The sequence below is a fragment of the Fukomys damarensis genome, unplaced genomic scaffold (genome assembly GCF_012274545.1).
Source record: "Fukomys damarensis isolate Sample0158 unplaced genomic scaffold, DMR_v1.0_HiC HiC_scaffold_24, whole genome shotgun sequence".
In the NCBI taxonomy this organism is placed as follows: Eukaryota; Metazoa; Chordata; class Mammalia; order Rodentia; family Bathyergidae; genus Fukomys; species Fukomys damarensis.
Window position 1 is genome coordinate 65,033,120 of NW_022900936.1, and position 12,829 is coordinate 65,045,948.

At 39.4% G+C, this 12,829-nt stretch overlaps 1 protein-coding gene across 4 annotated transcripts in view; it reads right to left on the reverse strand.

The window, feature by feature from the left end:
• Positions 1-2,078: 2,078 nt before the first annotated feature.
• Positions 2,079-12,829, reverse strand: part of Polq (DNA polymerase theta) — a 161,684-nt gene continuing 150,933 nt past the window's right edge. For 3 of the 4 annotated variants that reach the window (XM_010630003.3, XM_010630002.3, XM_033768086.1), the window contains exons 28-30: positions 6,127-6,280; positions 3,526-3,641; positions 2,079-3,095 (exon numbers count right to left, since the gene is read on the reverse strand). In XM_010630003.3, the coding sequence (XP_010628305.1) occupies positions 2,982-3,095; positions 3,526-3,641; positions 6,127-6,280 (384 nt within the window). In that variant the 3' untranslated portion in view covers positions 2,079-2,981. Of the gene's footprint in view, positions 3,096-3,367; positions 3,642-6,126; positions 6,281-12,829 lie in introns of all 4 variants that reach the window. The other variant, XR_004518780.1, reaches the window with a different exon arrangement.

Consider the following 12,829-nt stretch of genomic DNA (forward strand, 5'->3'; position numbering starts at 1 on the left):
GCCGGAATAAAAAGGGAGATGAGGGATAATATGGTGGAGCAAGAGACTGAGTTGGAGAGAGAGGATAGGAAAAAGAAAGAAATTTTAGGGTGGAATGAGGAAAAGAAAAAAGAGAAAAAAAAAAGAATTCGAAGAGTCTTTTTCAGACTGTCTCTGTTCTCATATTATACCACATGTACAGCCATATGCAGAACTGAATCCCCTGGTCTCAGCTAGCCAATGGCAGTTCCCCACGACTGAGACTGAACACAGTCTACAAGGCCTAACTTGAGTTTCCCTACCCTCAGGGTTGAACTCCACTCAGTTCTATTACAGGTTTCCCCTGCCCTTTCTTTAAAGATGTTCCAAGTTGGGAGCTCAGAAAACTACCCTTCATGAGAACCTATGCCTCTGCAGAATTGGTCTAAGGACTGGCCCAATCAGGAGGTTTGAGACTGGGGGGGGGGTCGTGGGGGGGTTTCAAGGGCACCTGCGTGACTACTTTCCTTACTGGGTCTGTTGTCGTGCAGTCCAGGAGGTCACGCACCCACCGGGTGATCTCAGGCAGGCAGGCAGCTGAAGAGATCCCCTCCAGGGTCTTTGGGTCCTTGCTGGGTCTGTTGTCGCACAGTCCGGGAGGTCGCGCACCCACCGGGTGATCTCAGGCAGGCAGGCAGCTGAAGAGCAGCAAGTTTCTTTATAGTTGTATATAATTCAATTTGATTCATTCCCATTGTCCATTTCTCTGTGTATTTTACATCTTTACTAGCTAATATCTACTTTCGAGTATCCATTTCTGTAAAGTATCGCTTGAATTTATCCCAGGAGACAGGAGTCAGGATAACTGCACTTTGCCATCCATATATACAGCAACCAATCCCAGACTCTGAAAGAAGTGACAAAATTATCATCTGTCATGATGCATGCATTAATTTCCCCTTATTGCTGTAATAAATTAGCACAAACTTTCTGGCTTAAAACAATACAAATTACTCTTTTACAGTTTAGAAAGTCAGAAGTCCAAGATGGTCTTAACTGGACTACAATCAAGGTGTTGGCAGGGTAGCTTGCGCTCTCAAGGCTGGGGAGAAATCCATTTCCTTGACTCTTCCAGCTTTTAGAGGCATCCTACATTCCTAAGGCTCATGGCCTCATTTTCCATCCATAAAGCCAGCATTATTAAATCTCTTTCCAAGTCCTTTGGTCATCACACCTCTTTTTCTGACTCTGACCCTCTGCTACTTTCTTGTGAGGAACCTTGATTGCACACTGGAGACACCTAGATTACCCAGGACAGTGTCCCCAGCTTAAGATTCTAACTTCATCATGTCAGCAAAGTCCCTTTCACTGTGTAATATGAGTTTGCAAGTTTCAGGGACATTTGGAGACAGGGACATCTGTTCTGCCTGACACAATGCACATCTGTTACTCACAGAGTGATTTATGGACTGAAGAGCTACCAGCAACACTTGAGCTTTATGGAATTAATATACTCAATTGAAATTTGAATTGTAATGGATTTATGTTATTTAAGTAAACCATAGTAACTGGGATTTGTGCATATATGAAGCATGAAAGGGAGTATCTCCTGTTTTAAATGCAGTTGATAGGTGAAAAAGGATGAGAAAAACGTATGTTACTATATGTGCATTACTAAACGTACATTACTGTACAGAGTCAGGACTACAAAGCTGAGGTACAAGTAACTTATGTTTGTCTTCCTGTCTGAAGAATATTCACAGGTAAAGAGATCCATTTTTCTCTTGCACTAGATCTTAAGCTCACCAGGATGCATATAGACTACTACAGTTTTTCTTTTGAGAAATATGATACAAGTGGCTGTGAGAACTTTTTTAATAATGATCTTTCCCCTCCGACCTCTGCCATCTTCTGCCCACTCCACTAACTATGTCTGTGTCCTTGTACCTCATACTCAGTAACAGGTAATGTTTTACACTTTATTAAGCAAATCTTTTTTATGTTGATTCATTACATAAAATATTTCTTCTTATAGGTGATTAAAACATTTCCTACATGCTCATATGATAAAAATAAACATGGAACACACTTTCCTGATAAAAAATACAACTTTTTAAAAATACTAAATACACATCTTTAACAAACTGAATCACTGATATAAGTTTCTCATGAATTCATTTTATTTCAACAGTAGAAAGGTCAGTTCTACACCTCTGACTGGAGTTACAAAGTTCAATCTTTTTAGCATGGGTATTACTCTCAGTCACAAGCACAGACAAAGGCACTGAGGGGCTGCAGCATCATGTTCATCTGCAATAAATATCTGATCTTATAAAACAGGACACCTCCACAAGAGGTCTAGCTCACATTTAATACATAAATATTCCAAATATTTCCATTGTGAGAACTGGGGAAGAAAAGGGAGTAAGAAAGATTTCATGGAAATCCATCCAGATTATGTCATACTGCCTTACGGTAGCAAATGTTATCTCAAAAGTCTTAATATTGAAGGAAAAAGATCACAAACCACCCCTAACCCTTGTGGTATATGTGAAACCAAATCCTTCTCAGCCTGTGGCTCTGTTGGGTCTCTACTGTGAGTGCCTGAATCCTGGACAAGACTGGGAATGCCCCTGTGGTGGCAGCTCTATTTTCTTCATGTTCAACCCAGACAGATAAGGACCTGAAGTGCTAACTGCATATTGTAAGCATATGTTCTGCACCTATTTAAAGACACAATAAATTATAACATTTGTGGATACAAATTCACAGGTACTCTTTGAGAGTGAATATAAGCATTAAATTTGGTACTTCACTTGCACCTCTTCCTCCAAAATCTTTTTGGACATTGCAAGGAACAAATCCTGAAAGGCACTTTGAAACTCTCACTATAGATTTCTGTCCTGCATTCATCAGGACTTAAAAGAGTTCGTCTTCATGAGCAGGTGAAAGGGCAGTCTCTCTCTTCTTCCTGCTGACCATCTGCACCAGGCTTCTTCCCAGGAGACCTGTCAGCTGCACAATTATACATCAAAGTCCTTCAGGTCTCCCCAGCTGGCACCTACTTTCACTTTCACTTTGAGCTTCACAGAAAGTTTTATGGCACTTTCCATTTCATTCTTGACAATCTGAGCTACCTAGAAGAAAAAAATCTGAAGGTAACCACTAACAAACCAAAAGATGCTTGCCAACCCACCCACTGAGAAGGTGATAAACCATACTGCAGTTCACCTGATGGTGCTTAAAGCCCAATCAAAGAGCATCTAAACTGCGCTTCACTGATGATCTGGAGCTCTGACAGCTTTAGCTAGAATGTTCGGAGCTTGGAAATCCTCAGCACAGGACCCCACATTCTTACTTAGTTTCGGTAGGACAAAAATACCCCTATACCAGGAACTTCTATACTTACAAAGCCAAGAACTCTTAGCTCCTCCTTTACCAGTAAGGATGCAACATTTATTCAGCCACCGTGTAGGAAAGGTAAGGTTCCAGAGCCCTCCTGCAGGGACCAGAGCCTGAACCATGGTGTTTAGCTTTCTGCAGAATGAGCACATGTTGTCAAAATACCTGAACAATATCCTCTTCTGCTACTTCATATAAAAGTTCATCGTGGAGTTGAAGGATGAAGAAGCCTCCTCTGACTGGGCAGAACATTCCTTGCAGTTTTCTCTTAGGTAATAATCCTACGCCATTAAACAGGAGCAAAAGTAAGCAGCATGTCACTGTGACACAGGAGAGGTTTTGGTTGTTTTTTTTTTTTATGTTTAAAGATCTGACAAAGGTCAAGAAATGTTAATTACTAGATTATATGCAAAAGACTTAGAACTCTTTTGGAAATAACTACTAGCTGGCTACTTCCCAGCCTTCCTCAGATAAATTCAAATCCTCAACAGTTTCCCTCCTAAAAAGGAGTCTAACAAGTCAGTAAATAGGGTACAAAGAGCTCTGCTCTAAACTCATCTTATTTTTCAAAAACAACCAACATTTTCTCTTTCCATGGAGTCTATGAACCATAGGACCAGTGTGGCAGGGGTCTGACTCCTGCTGCAGGAAGGTAAGCTAGTGTTGTTAGTCATCTGTAAGAGGGAATTCTTGTATCTTTTATGGCTAGAAGCTTCACTATGGTAGAACTGGTGGTTCCCCAGTGGGATCCTATTCTCCAGCCAAGTATTTCTAAACCTAGTGTCCACATGTGGATCTCAGAGCATCCGTGAATTGAAGTGTCTGTGTGTGTACATTTTCCTGTGGTGATGATCCATACTTTTCAGTGGATTCTCAAAAGAACCCATGACTAAAGATGGCAAAGAGCTCCTGTACCACTTCCTAACTAGCTGGGCCTAGTGGACAGACCGTGGCTGTCTGATCACAAGGTAAGGTCCAAAATGAATGCCTGTAGAGTACCTGCCTTTCCAATACCTCATAGCAGTCCTCCTTCCTACCATCCAGATTTCTGACTTACCATTCATGGCCAGCCCAAGTAGTATCTCCTTCAGTATCTGCTGTTTTCTTCCCAGAGTTCTTGCACTGTCACTGCAGCCCAAGTGTGCTAAAATAGCTCTCACTCTGTTCATCTGTTTGCCAGTTTAGCTAAGATCTAATCTGCACCGTTAGGCCTCACTTCTTGCACACCACTGACTGCCCGGACACTAGCTTTTCTCCTTTCTGATCACCATGGCTTTGTGCTCCCAATTTCCCCTAATTATCTGTCTTCTGACTCCAAAGGCCATGCTCTTCTTGGTCTCTGTATGCTCTGCCTCCTTGAGTTCACTTCCGTTAGATTCCCCCAACCTGAGCCTACCTCTGACACCACGAAGTCACTTGAAATGTCACAGCCACATTGCCTTCCACTCGTTCTTAAAATTGTTATTGTAAAAAAACCATGCTATTGTCTATACCAGTGGTGGTGAACCTATGGCACACACAATGCAGCAGGCCTTTTGTTGTCACTGAGAGCTCTCAAAGGTTCGCCATCACTGGTCTACACCCTCATTTTGACACATCACTCTGCTGTGAAAAGTAAATATTCCAGTCAGGTATGGTATCTCCCTTCCCCTTTCAAGATTTTAAGTTTAAATATGGGCTGATAACTTCTGACTGTCACTTTATTATATCTACATAACTGGCTACATTATTCACTGTAATCTGCACACCTCTCTCTTAAATAGCAAATCCCAGCCTCAACAGCTGATCTGTCTCTTTTCTGCTCACACTCAGCATCTTATTCTTCCCCTGTATGCCTCAAGCCTCCTTAACTTCCAACAGGGAAAATTTAAAGCATGGCTGTAGTCATGGTTTGATATCCCAGGAACTGTGAAATGGTATTTAAAGCAAAAGTACAGACATGTGATAAAAGGGGGAAAAGAGTTCTATGTACTTGTTAGGACAAGAAACTATTTAATCAGTAAGAAGAGAGCTTAGAGAAAACTTTTTGAAAATAAACGAAGATGGCAATAGAACTTACGTGATGAGGAGATCAACTCAAGAGTGCAGCCCCAGATTTCAGAGAACACTGAAGGTCATAAATACATAGGAAAAACAACATATTCTTGTACCGACTCAGGGCCATAGAGGATCCCAGAATTGCAAAGTCAAAATTACAGAGTAACACTCAAATTATTTGTCCTCTATGGTGTCATCTCAAAAGTGTAGAGTAACTAATTGTCTTGGATTACAAGCTCCCTACATCCCGAGAAACTTATCAGTCTCCCTCAAGCTGGGACTTGTGACACTCTGGACTTTAAAAGGTCTTTCCAGAAGTCATAGTTCACATGGTACTGCAAAGAATGGATGCATACACAGAGTAGAGACTTTAGCTTCTTTCTAAGGCCAGGAATTAAAGAGATTTGCAGAAATGTAGAAGTTGCTCATCACTAATTTTCTTTTGTTTTGCAAAGATATATTTTAATAAAAATATGTTACTTATGTTAAAATGTGGTGGATTTATGTTTTTAAATGTTAATGAGTTTTTAAATTCCCTATTTAATTTCTAATATGGTAAATACAGTAGACACAACCCAAATAAACAGTAATTCTTGACAGATTCTTAATAACTCCTAAAATTATAAAAACTTCATGAGAACTTCTGAGAAATAAAATATAAACTATTTCCCTTTTTTGGAGACAGTTATTTTCACTATGTTAGAACAGGGCCCTCACTGATGCACAAACCTATTCTGTCACTTTGGAGCATCCTCTCACGATGACTGTGGGATTTGAAGGCCAAACAGCAGTTCTCCAATTGCTTCTGAATGTTAACTGTGGCTATTTTGACTATATCAGCAGCAGATCCTTGGACTGTTGTGTTGATGGCCTGACGCTCAGCCTGGGAAAGACAAGTGTTCCATCACTTACACCAGCAAAGGCTCAGGCTTGCCCTCAGTGACAATAGATGAGTGTTAGTATTTGCAGCCAAAATGGAAAAATGGACAGGGATATGACCCAGGATATCAACTATTAGGATGAACCCTAAGAATGCCAACCATAAAGTACATAGCTCTAGATTCTGAGCCACCCACAAGAGGCTAAACCAAACACAGAAGGTGAGACAGATACAAATTCCCTAGGAAGAATGTGATCAAGTCTGATTGATAGCTAGGTTAACTATTTTTCTTGGTCCCAATTTCCTATGTTGACCACAAAGCTATTAAACCTTAACTTGACTTCTAAAAAAAAAAAAATCAACTCACAGGATCCCCAAAACTACATTGTATTTAGAATGTATAAAGCAGCTCAAAAAATTATTTTACTTTATAAAAATACACCATCACTATTTTAACTGTTCTAAACTCAAAAGGATTTATTCCTCAAAATATAATTAATCCTAAATAGAAGTAGATTATCACATCTCATAAAATGGGATAGAAACACATACCTATACCAATGGCCTCTTAGTCTTGTGCAGAATTTGGTCCCAAATTCAGAGCCCTTGCTATGAATCAGAGCTTTTCATGGGCTGCTGAGGCTTATCATTAGTTACCAAAGAAAATGTAAATCCTGGAACCCTGGGTGTGAAGTCAGAACTTCTCTGAAATAATTGCTAAAGAAGCTTAACAGGTGATTATGGCTGTTAAAAAAATAACATCCTAGGGAAGTAGGGGAGGGAGCCTGGCTTAATATCCTGGTGTAACCCGTCCATGACTATTACTACTGTTGCCTCAAATGGTCTCAGAAAATAAGATTTTCCAGAGGGATAGTCAATATAGCTTGAGAGGTGTCCTCAAGTTCTGTGTCAACTGAGCTACATCCAATTTCTAGGACAGTTATTACAAACTTTTAGAGACGAGTCCCCAAACAGCAACCCCAAACCCACTTATTTATCGCAAAGTGCCAACACTACAATTAAACCCAAATACTGAGTTTTGGTTTAGAAAAAATAACTCAGACATTAACATCTTTTGTCTTAAAAGAAAACTGATTTGCATGTCATAGGTTCACCACCACTATTACAGGATATTAAGTATCTGTTAAAGAGATATACCTGTGTATTTCAAAGTTACTGTTGCTTTATCACATGCCAGTTAATCCACTGTAAACTCAGTTGTCACTAGTTAGAGTGACTCAATTTTAGTTATACTCATGCCTCCCCCTTTAGGAAACTGTGCCTCTGTGCAGTAAACTGTGTGAATGTTTCTATTCCTTGCTGGCTTTCTTTGTCACATTACACAGACCCTCCCGTGGCCAAGTGATTTGAAGTGGTGGTCCCTATTAAACGACCGCTTTATTTGTTGTGCCCAATAAAATCTGAGGAAAACTGACATACAGGACATATAAGAGCTGTCCAACACTGCTACAAAAAGTGGGGCACATCGCAAATACGGATCACTACAGAAAGAAGAAAATATTAGAGCAGAGTCACAGTCAACCTGTAGCAAACTATAACATGACTGAGAAATAAAATCTCTTGTCATAAGCCACTGAAATACCTGTTCATATCAGATGCCCATTTTTGGATTGGGTCTTTAAATTTGGGAGGTCTGATTTTTTAAAAGTTCTTTATATCTTTTTTAAAGCTTTTAGATAGTAGACCTTTGAGGAACAGCTGGTAAAGAATTTTTCCCACATTGTGGGTTGGCTCTTCACATTGTTAATGTTTTCTTTTCCTGAGCAGAGCTTTTAATAAGAAGAGATACCATTTGTTGATTCTTTGTGCTAGTTCACGTGCAACTTGGGACCTTGTGCTTGTGAAGCAGGCAGCAGAACCACTGAGCTAAATCCCCAGCTCAGCGTTTCTGTTTTAATATTTAGCTCTTTAATAATTTTGATTTTAGTTTAGTGCATGGTGAGAGATATAGGTCCAGTTTTAATCACTGGCAAGTAGAAACCCAATTTTGCCAGCACCATTTATTAAAGAAGCTATCTTTCTCCATTGAGGATGGTTGGCGCCTTTGTCAAAGATGAAGTGGCTGAGTGTGTCTGGAGTTGTTTCTGTATCTTCTAATCTATTCCACTGATCCTTGGGTCTGTTTCGCCAGTACCATACTGTTTTTATAACTTTGTAATATAGTTTCAAGTTGAGGACTGTGATACCCCTTAGCTTGTCTTTATTGCCTAAAATTTCTTTTGCTATTGTAGTTCTCTTGTTCCAAATGAATTTTTGGATTGCTTTCTCAAGGTCTGTGAAGTATGATGTTGGAATTTCAATTGGGATTGCATTGAATCTATGTAGTAGTTTTAGAAGTACGGCCATTTTCATTATATTGGTTCTTCGTACCCAGGAGCAAGGGATGTCTTTCCATTCCCTGATATCCTCTTCCGTCTCCTTTTTCAGAGTGCTATAGTTTTCAGCATAGAGGTCTTTCATTTCTTTTGTTAGGTTGATTCTTAGGTATTTCATTTTTTTGGATACTATTGTGAAAGGAGTTGTTTCTCCAGTTCCTCTCTCTGTCTGTAGTTTACATACAGGAAGGCTACGGATTTTTATTTGCTGACCTTGTATCCATGTACTCTACTGGCTTTGGTTATTAAGTCTAGAGGATGCTTGGTGGAGTTCTTGGGGCTTCTAAATAGAGTATTATGTCATCTGCAAATAATGACAATTTAACTCCTTCCTTTCCTATCTTTATTCCTTTTATTGCTTTCTCTTGGTTAATGTCTGTGGCGAATGTTTCCAAACTATATTGAACAGGAGTGGTGAGAGGGGACATCCTTGTCTTGGTCTTGATAGTAGCGTGAAGTATTTCAGTTTTTGACAATTTAGTATGATATTGGCTGTCGGTTTTTCATAGATGGCTTTTATCAGATTGAGATAGAGATCATCTATTCCAATTTTCTGTGAGGTTTTTACCATGAATGCATGTTGGACTCTGTCAAACACTTTTTGTGTATCTATTGAGATGATTATATGGCTATGTCCTTGGATCTACTAATATAGTGTATTACATTTATTGATCTGCTTGTGTTGAACTATCCCTGCACCCCTGGGATGAGTCCTACTTGGTCAGGGTGTATGATCTTCTTCTGCATTCTATTTCTCAGTATCTCATTAAGGATTTTTGTATCTATGTTCATTAGTGAGATTGGCCTGTATTTCTCCTTTTCAATTGGGTCTTTTTCTACTTTTGTGATCCAGATGATGCTTGCTTCCAGGAATGAAATTTTCAATTTCATGGAAGAATTTCAACAGTAGTGGCAGTAGGTCCTCTCTAAATGTCTTATAGAACACAGCAGTGAAGCCATCAGGACCCGGGTTTTTCTTCATTCATAAGTCTTTAATTACATTTTCAATTTAATTGATATTGGGTCGTTTACAATTTTTAGGTCGTCTTCATTCAACTTTGGTAATTTATATGTATCTAAAAATCTGTCCATTTTTTCTGTTTTCAATCTTACTGGCATATAGGTTCTCGAAGTAAGTATTGATGATCCTCTGGATTTCTGCTGGATCTGTTGTAATTTCACCCTTTTCACTCCTAATTGCATGGATTTGGGCCTTTTCTTTATTTTTGAAATGGTTGGCTAAGGGTTTGTCACTTGTTTATTCTTTTGAAGAACCAACTCTATGCTTCAATGATTTTTTTGTATCATTCTCTTAGTCTCCATTGCATTTATTTCTGCTCTGATCTTTTTAATATCCTCCCTTGTATGAGCTTTGGGTTTGTCTTACTCTTCTTTTTCTAGAAGCTTGAAGTTCAGCATCAGGTTGTGTAATTGAGCTCTCTCTGTTTTCCTAATATGCATATTCAGTGCTATGAATTTCCCTTGTATGACTGCTTTTGTTGTGTCCCATAGATTCCAATATATTGTATTCTAATTTAATTGTACAGACTATGTATTTAATTTTCTCTGTGACCCAATGGTTATTCAGAAGTATGTTGTTCAATTTCCATGTGTATATGAAATTCTTACAGTTTCTTTTGCTGTTGATCTCCAATTTCATCACACTATGGTTTGATAATATACAGGGGATAACTTCAATTCTTTTGCACTTACTTAAACATGTTCTATGAGCAAGTACGTGGTCTGTTTTGGAGAATGACCTCTGTGCAGCTGAAAGAATGAGTATTCTGATTTTGTGGGGTGGAACACTCTGTAAACATCTGTTAAGTCCATTTGTTCAAGATTTTGGTTGAGTTCTACTCTTTTGTTACTTTTTATCTTGTTGTTCTATTTGTGGCAGTGGGTCCCCCACTACTATTGTGTTAGTACTTACTTGATTTTGCATGTCCATTAGTATTTATTTTATATACTTGGGTGCATATATATTTGTGATTGTCATCTCTTCCTCTTGGACTGTTCCCTTAACAAGGATGTGGTAGCCTTCTTTGTCTCTCTTAATTAGTGTTGGCTTGAAATCCATTTGATCTTCAAATAGGATACCTACTCCTGCTGTTTTTTTTGGTTCCTATCACAAGAAGTATTGTTTTCCACCCTTTAATTTTCAGTCTATGAATTCCTTTTTGAATTGTGTTTTTTGTATGAAGAATATTGTTGAATCTTGCTTCTTGACCCATTCTGACAGTCCATTTCTTTTGAATGGTGAATTGAGACCATTGACATTGATGGTTACAACTAATATATATTGACTTATCCTTGTCATGACCTTTTCCTGTTGTTAGATTCTCCCTCTTTGTATTTAATTTCTTGTCATGCCTGATGGATTCAGTCTGCTGGACTTCCTGGGGTTGTGATCCTGTTTGTCTTTTCCTAGGATATTGTTTAAAATTTTTTGGAGTGCTGGTTTGGTATTCATGAAATTCCTAAGGTGCTCTTTGTCATGAAAGTATATCATCTCTCCATCAATTTTGAGTTTTGCAAGGTATATCAATCTGGGTTGGAGGTTGTTTTAGGGCTAGAGATACTTCGCTCCAGACTCTTCTTGCCTTGAGGGTTTGTGTTAAGAAGAGTGCTGTGATTCTGATGAGCTTTACTTTATATATGATGTTTCTTTCCTCTAACTGCTTGTAGTATTTTATTCCTTTTTGGGTTTCTGGAATCTTAACTATTATATGCTTAAGTGTAGATTTTTTTTTTTTAAATCACAGCTAGTTGGAGTCCTATATGCCTCACTTATCTGTATGTCAGGTTTTTTTCCCCTGCTTGGGAAGTTTCTTGTCATTACTTCTGTGAACAGTTTTTTTTTGTTTTGTTTTATTTTGTTTTTTGTTTATGTTTGCACTCTCTCCTGTTTCTTCACTGACTCCAATTAGTCTTATGTTATTCTTCTTTCCATCATCTAGCAGCTGCTGGATTGTTTTCTCGTGGTCCCTTACTATTTTTAAGAAACCTTTCCTTTCCTGGTCACTAATTGCAATCCTGACTTCTATATCTAATATTCTATCTTTACATTGGTTCATTCTGCTCTGTAAACTTTCAATGGAGTTTTTAATCTCCTGGATATCCATTTACATCTGTTTTATAGATTCCATTTGTTTCCTATGCTAGAATTCAATCATGTACTTCAGCTCCTCTATTTCTTTACCTATGTCTGCTCTAAAGTTATTAATCATGTCTTTCACTATGGACACAATCTCTGTTGTTATCTGAGAAATTATTTCTGATTCCTTTTTTTTCTAGATCCTCTTTTGTTGCTCATTTCAGGGAGTCCAGGTGGTTGAGTATCAGATTATTCTATCTTGTTGCCCCTTGGAATTGCCTTAAGTGATCTGAAGTCTGGTTTTGAGACTTGTTTACGTATCTTCTCATTTCAAGGGATGCAGCCTGCTGTGCCTCTGTTGAAGTGACTTTTTGGACCCCCATTAGGCTTCAATTCTCGGCAAGCCTCAGGGAGGCCTTTCCTCTGCTGCTCACCACTGTGCCAATTCCTGGGTTCAGAATGGTGGCCTTCTGGACCCCTGTGCTATATGTGTTGTCCAGGCAGGGTTCTGGCTGGGGCCTACCCACCTGCATAGTAGCTGTTACTGGTGTGGGCCTTTGGCTGGGGGCTGTGCACATAAGTCGCTGTTGTCTGAGCAGGCTTCTGGCTGGGATCTGCATGCATTTACCAATGGGTATCTGGAAGGGCTTCTGGCTGTTGCCTGCGTACTTGTGCAGCTCTTCTCCAGGCGGGCTTTTGGCTGGGGTCTGTGGGCCCAAGCTGCTGGTGTCTCAGTGGGGCCCTGGATGAAAACTGCACACCCAAGCCACTGTGGTCCACATGGACTTTTCACTGGGATCTGTGCACTCATACTAATGGCATCTGGGTGGGCCTCTGGCTGTTCACTGCACACCTGTGTAGCTGTTTTCTAGGTGGTCCCAAGCCACTGGTATCTGGGCAGGGCCCTGGCTAGGATCTGTTCACCCAGGCCACTCTGGTCCACACAGGCTTCTTGAAAGGATCTGTGTGTACTTACTGATGGTATCTGGGCAAGCCTCTGGCTCTTATGGGTAATCTTCTTTCTTTCTTTTTTCTTTTCTTTTCTTTTTTTTTTTTTTT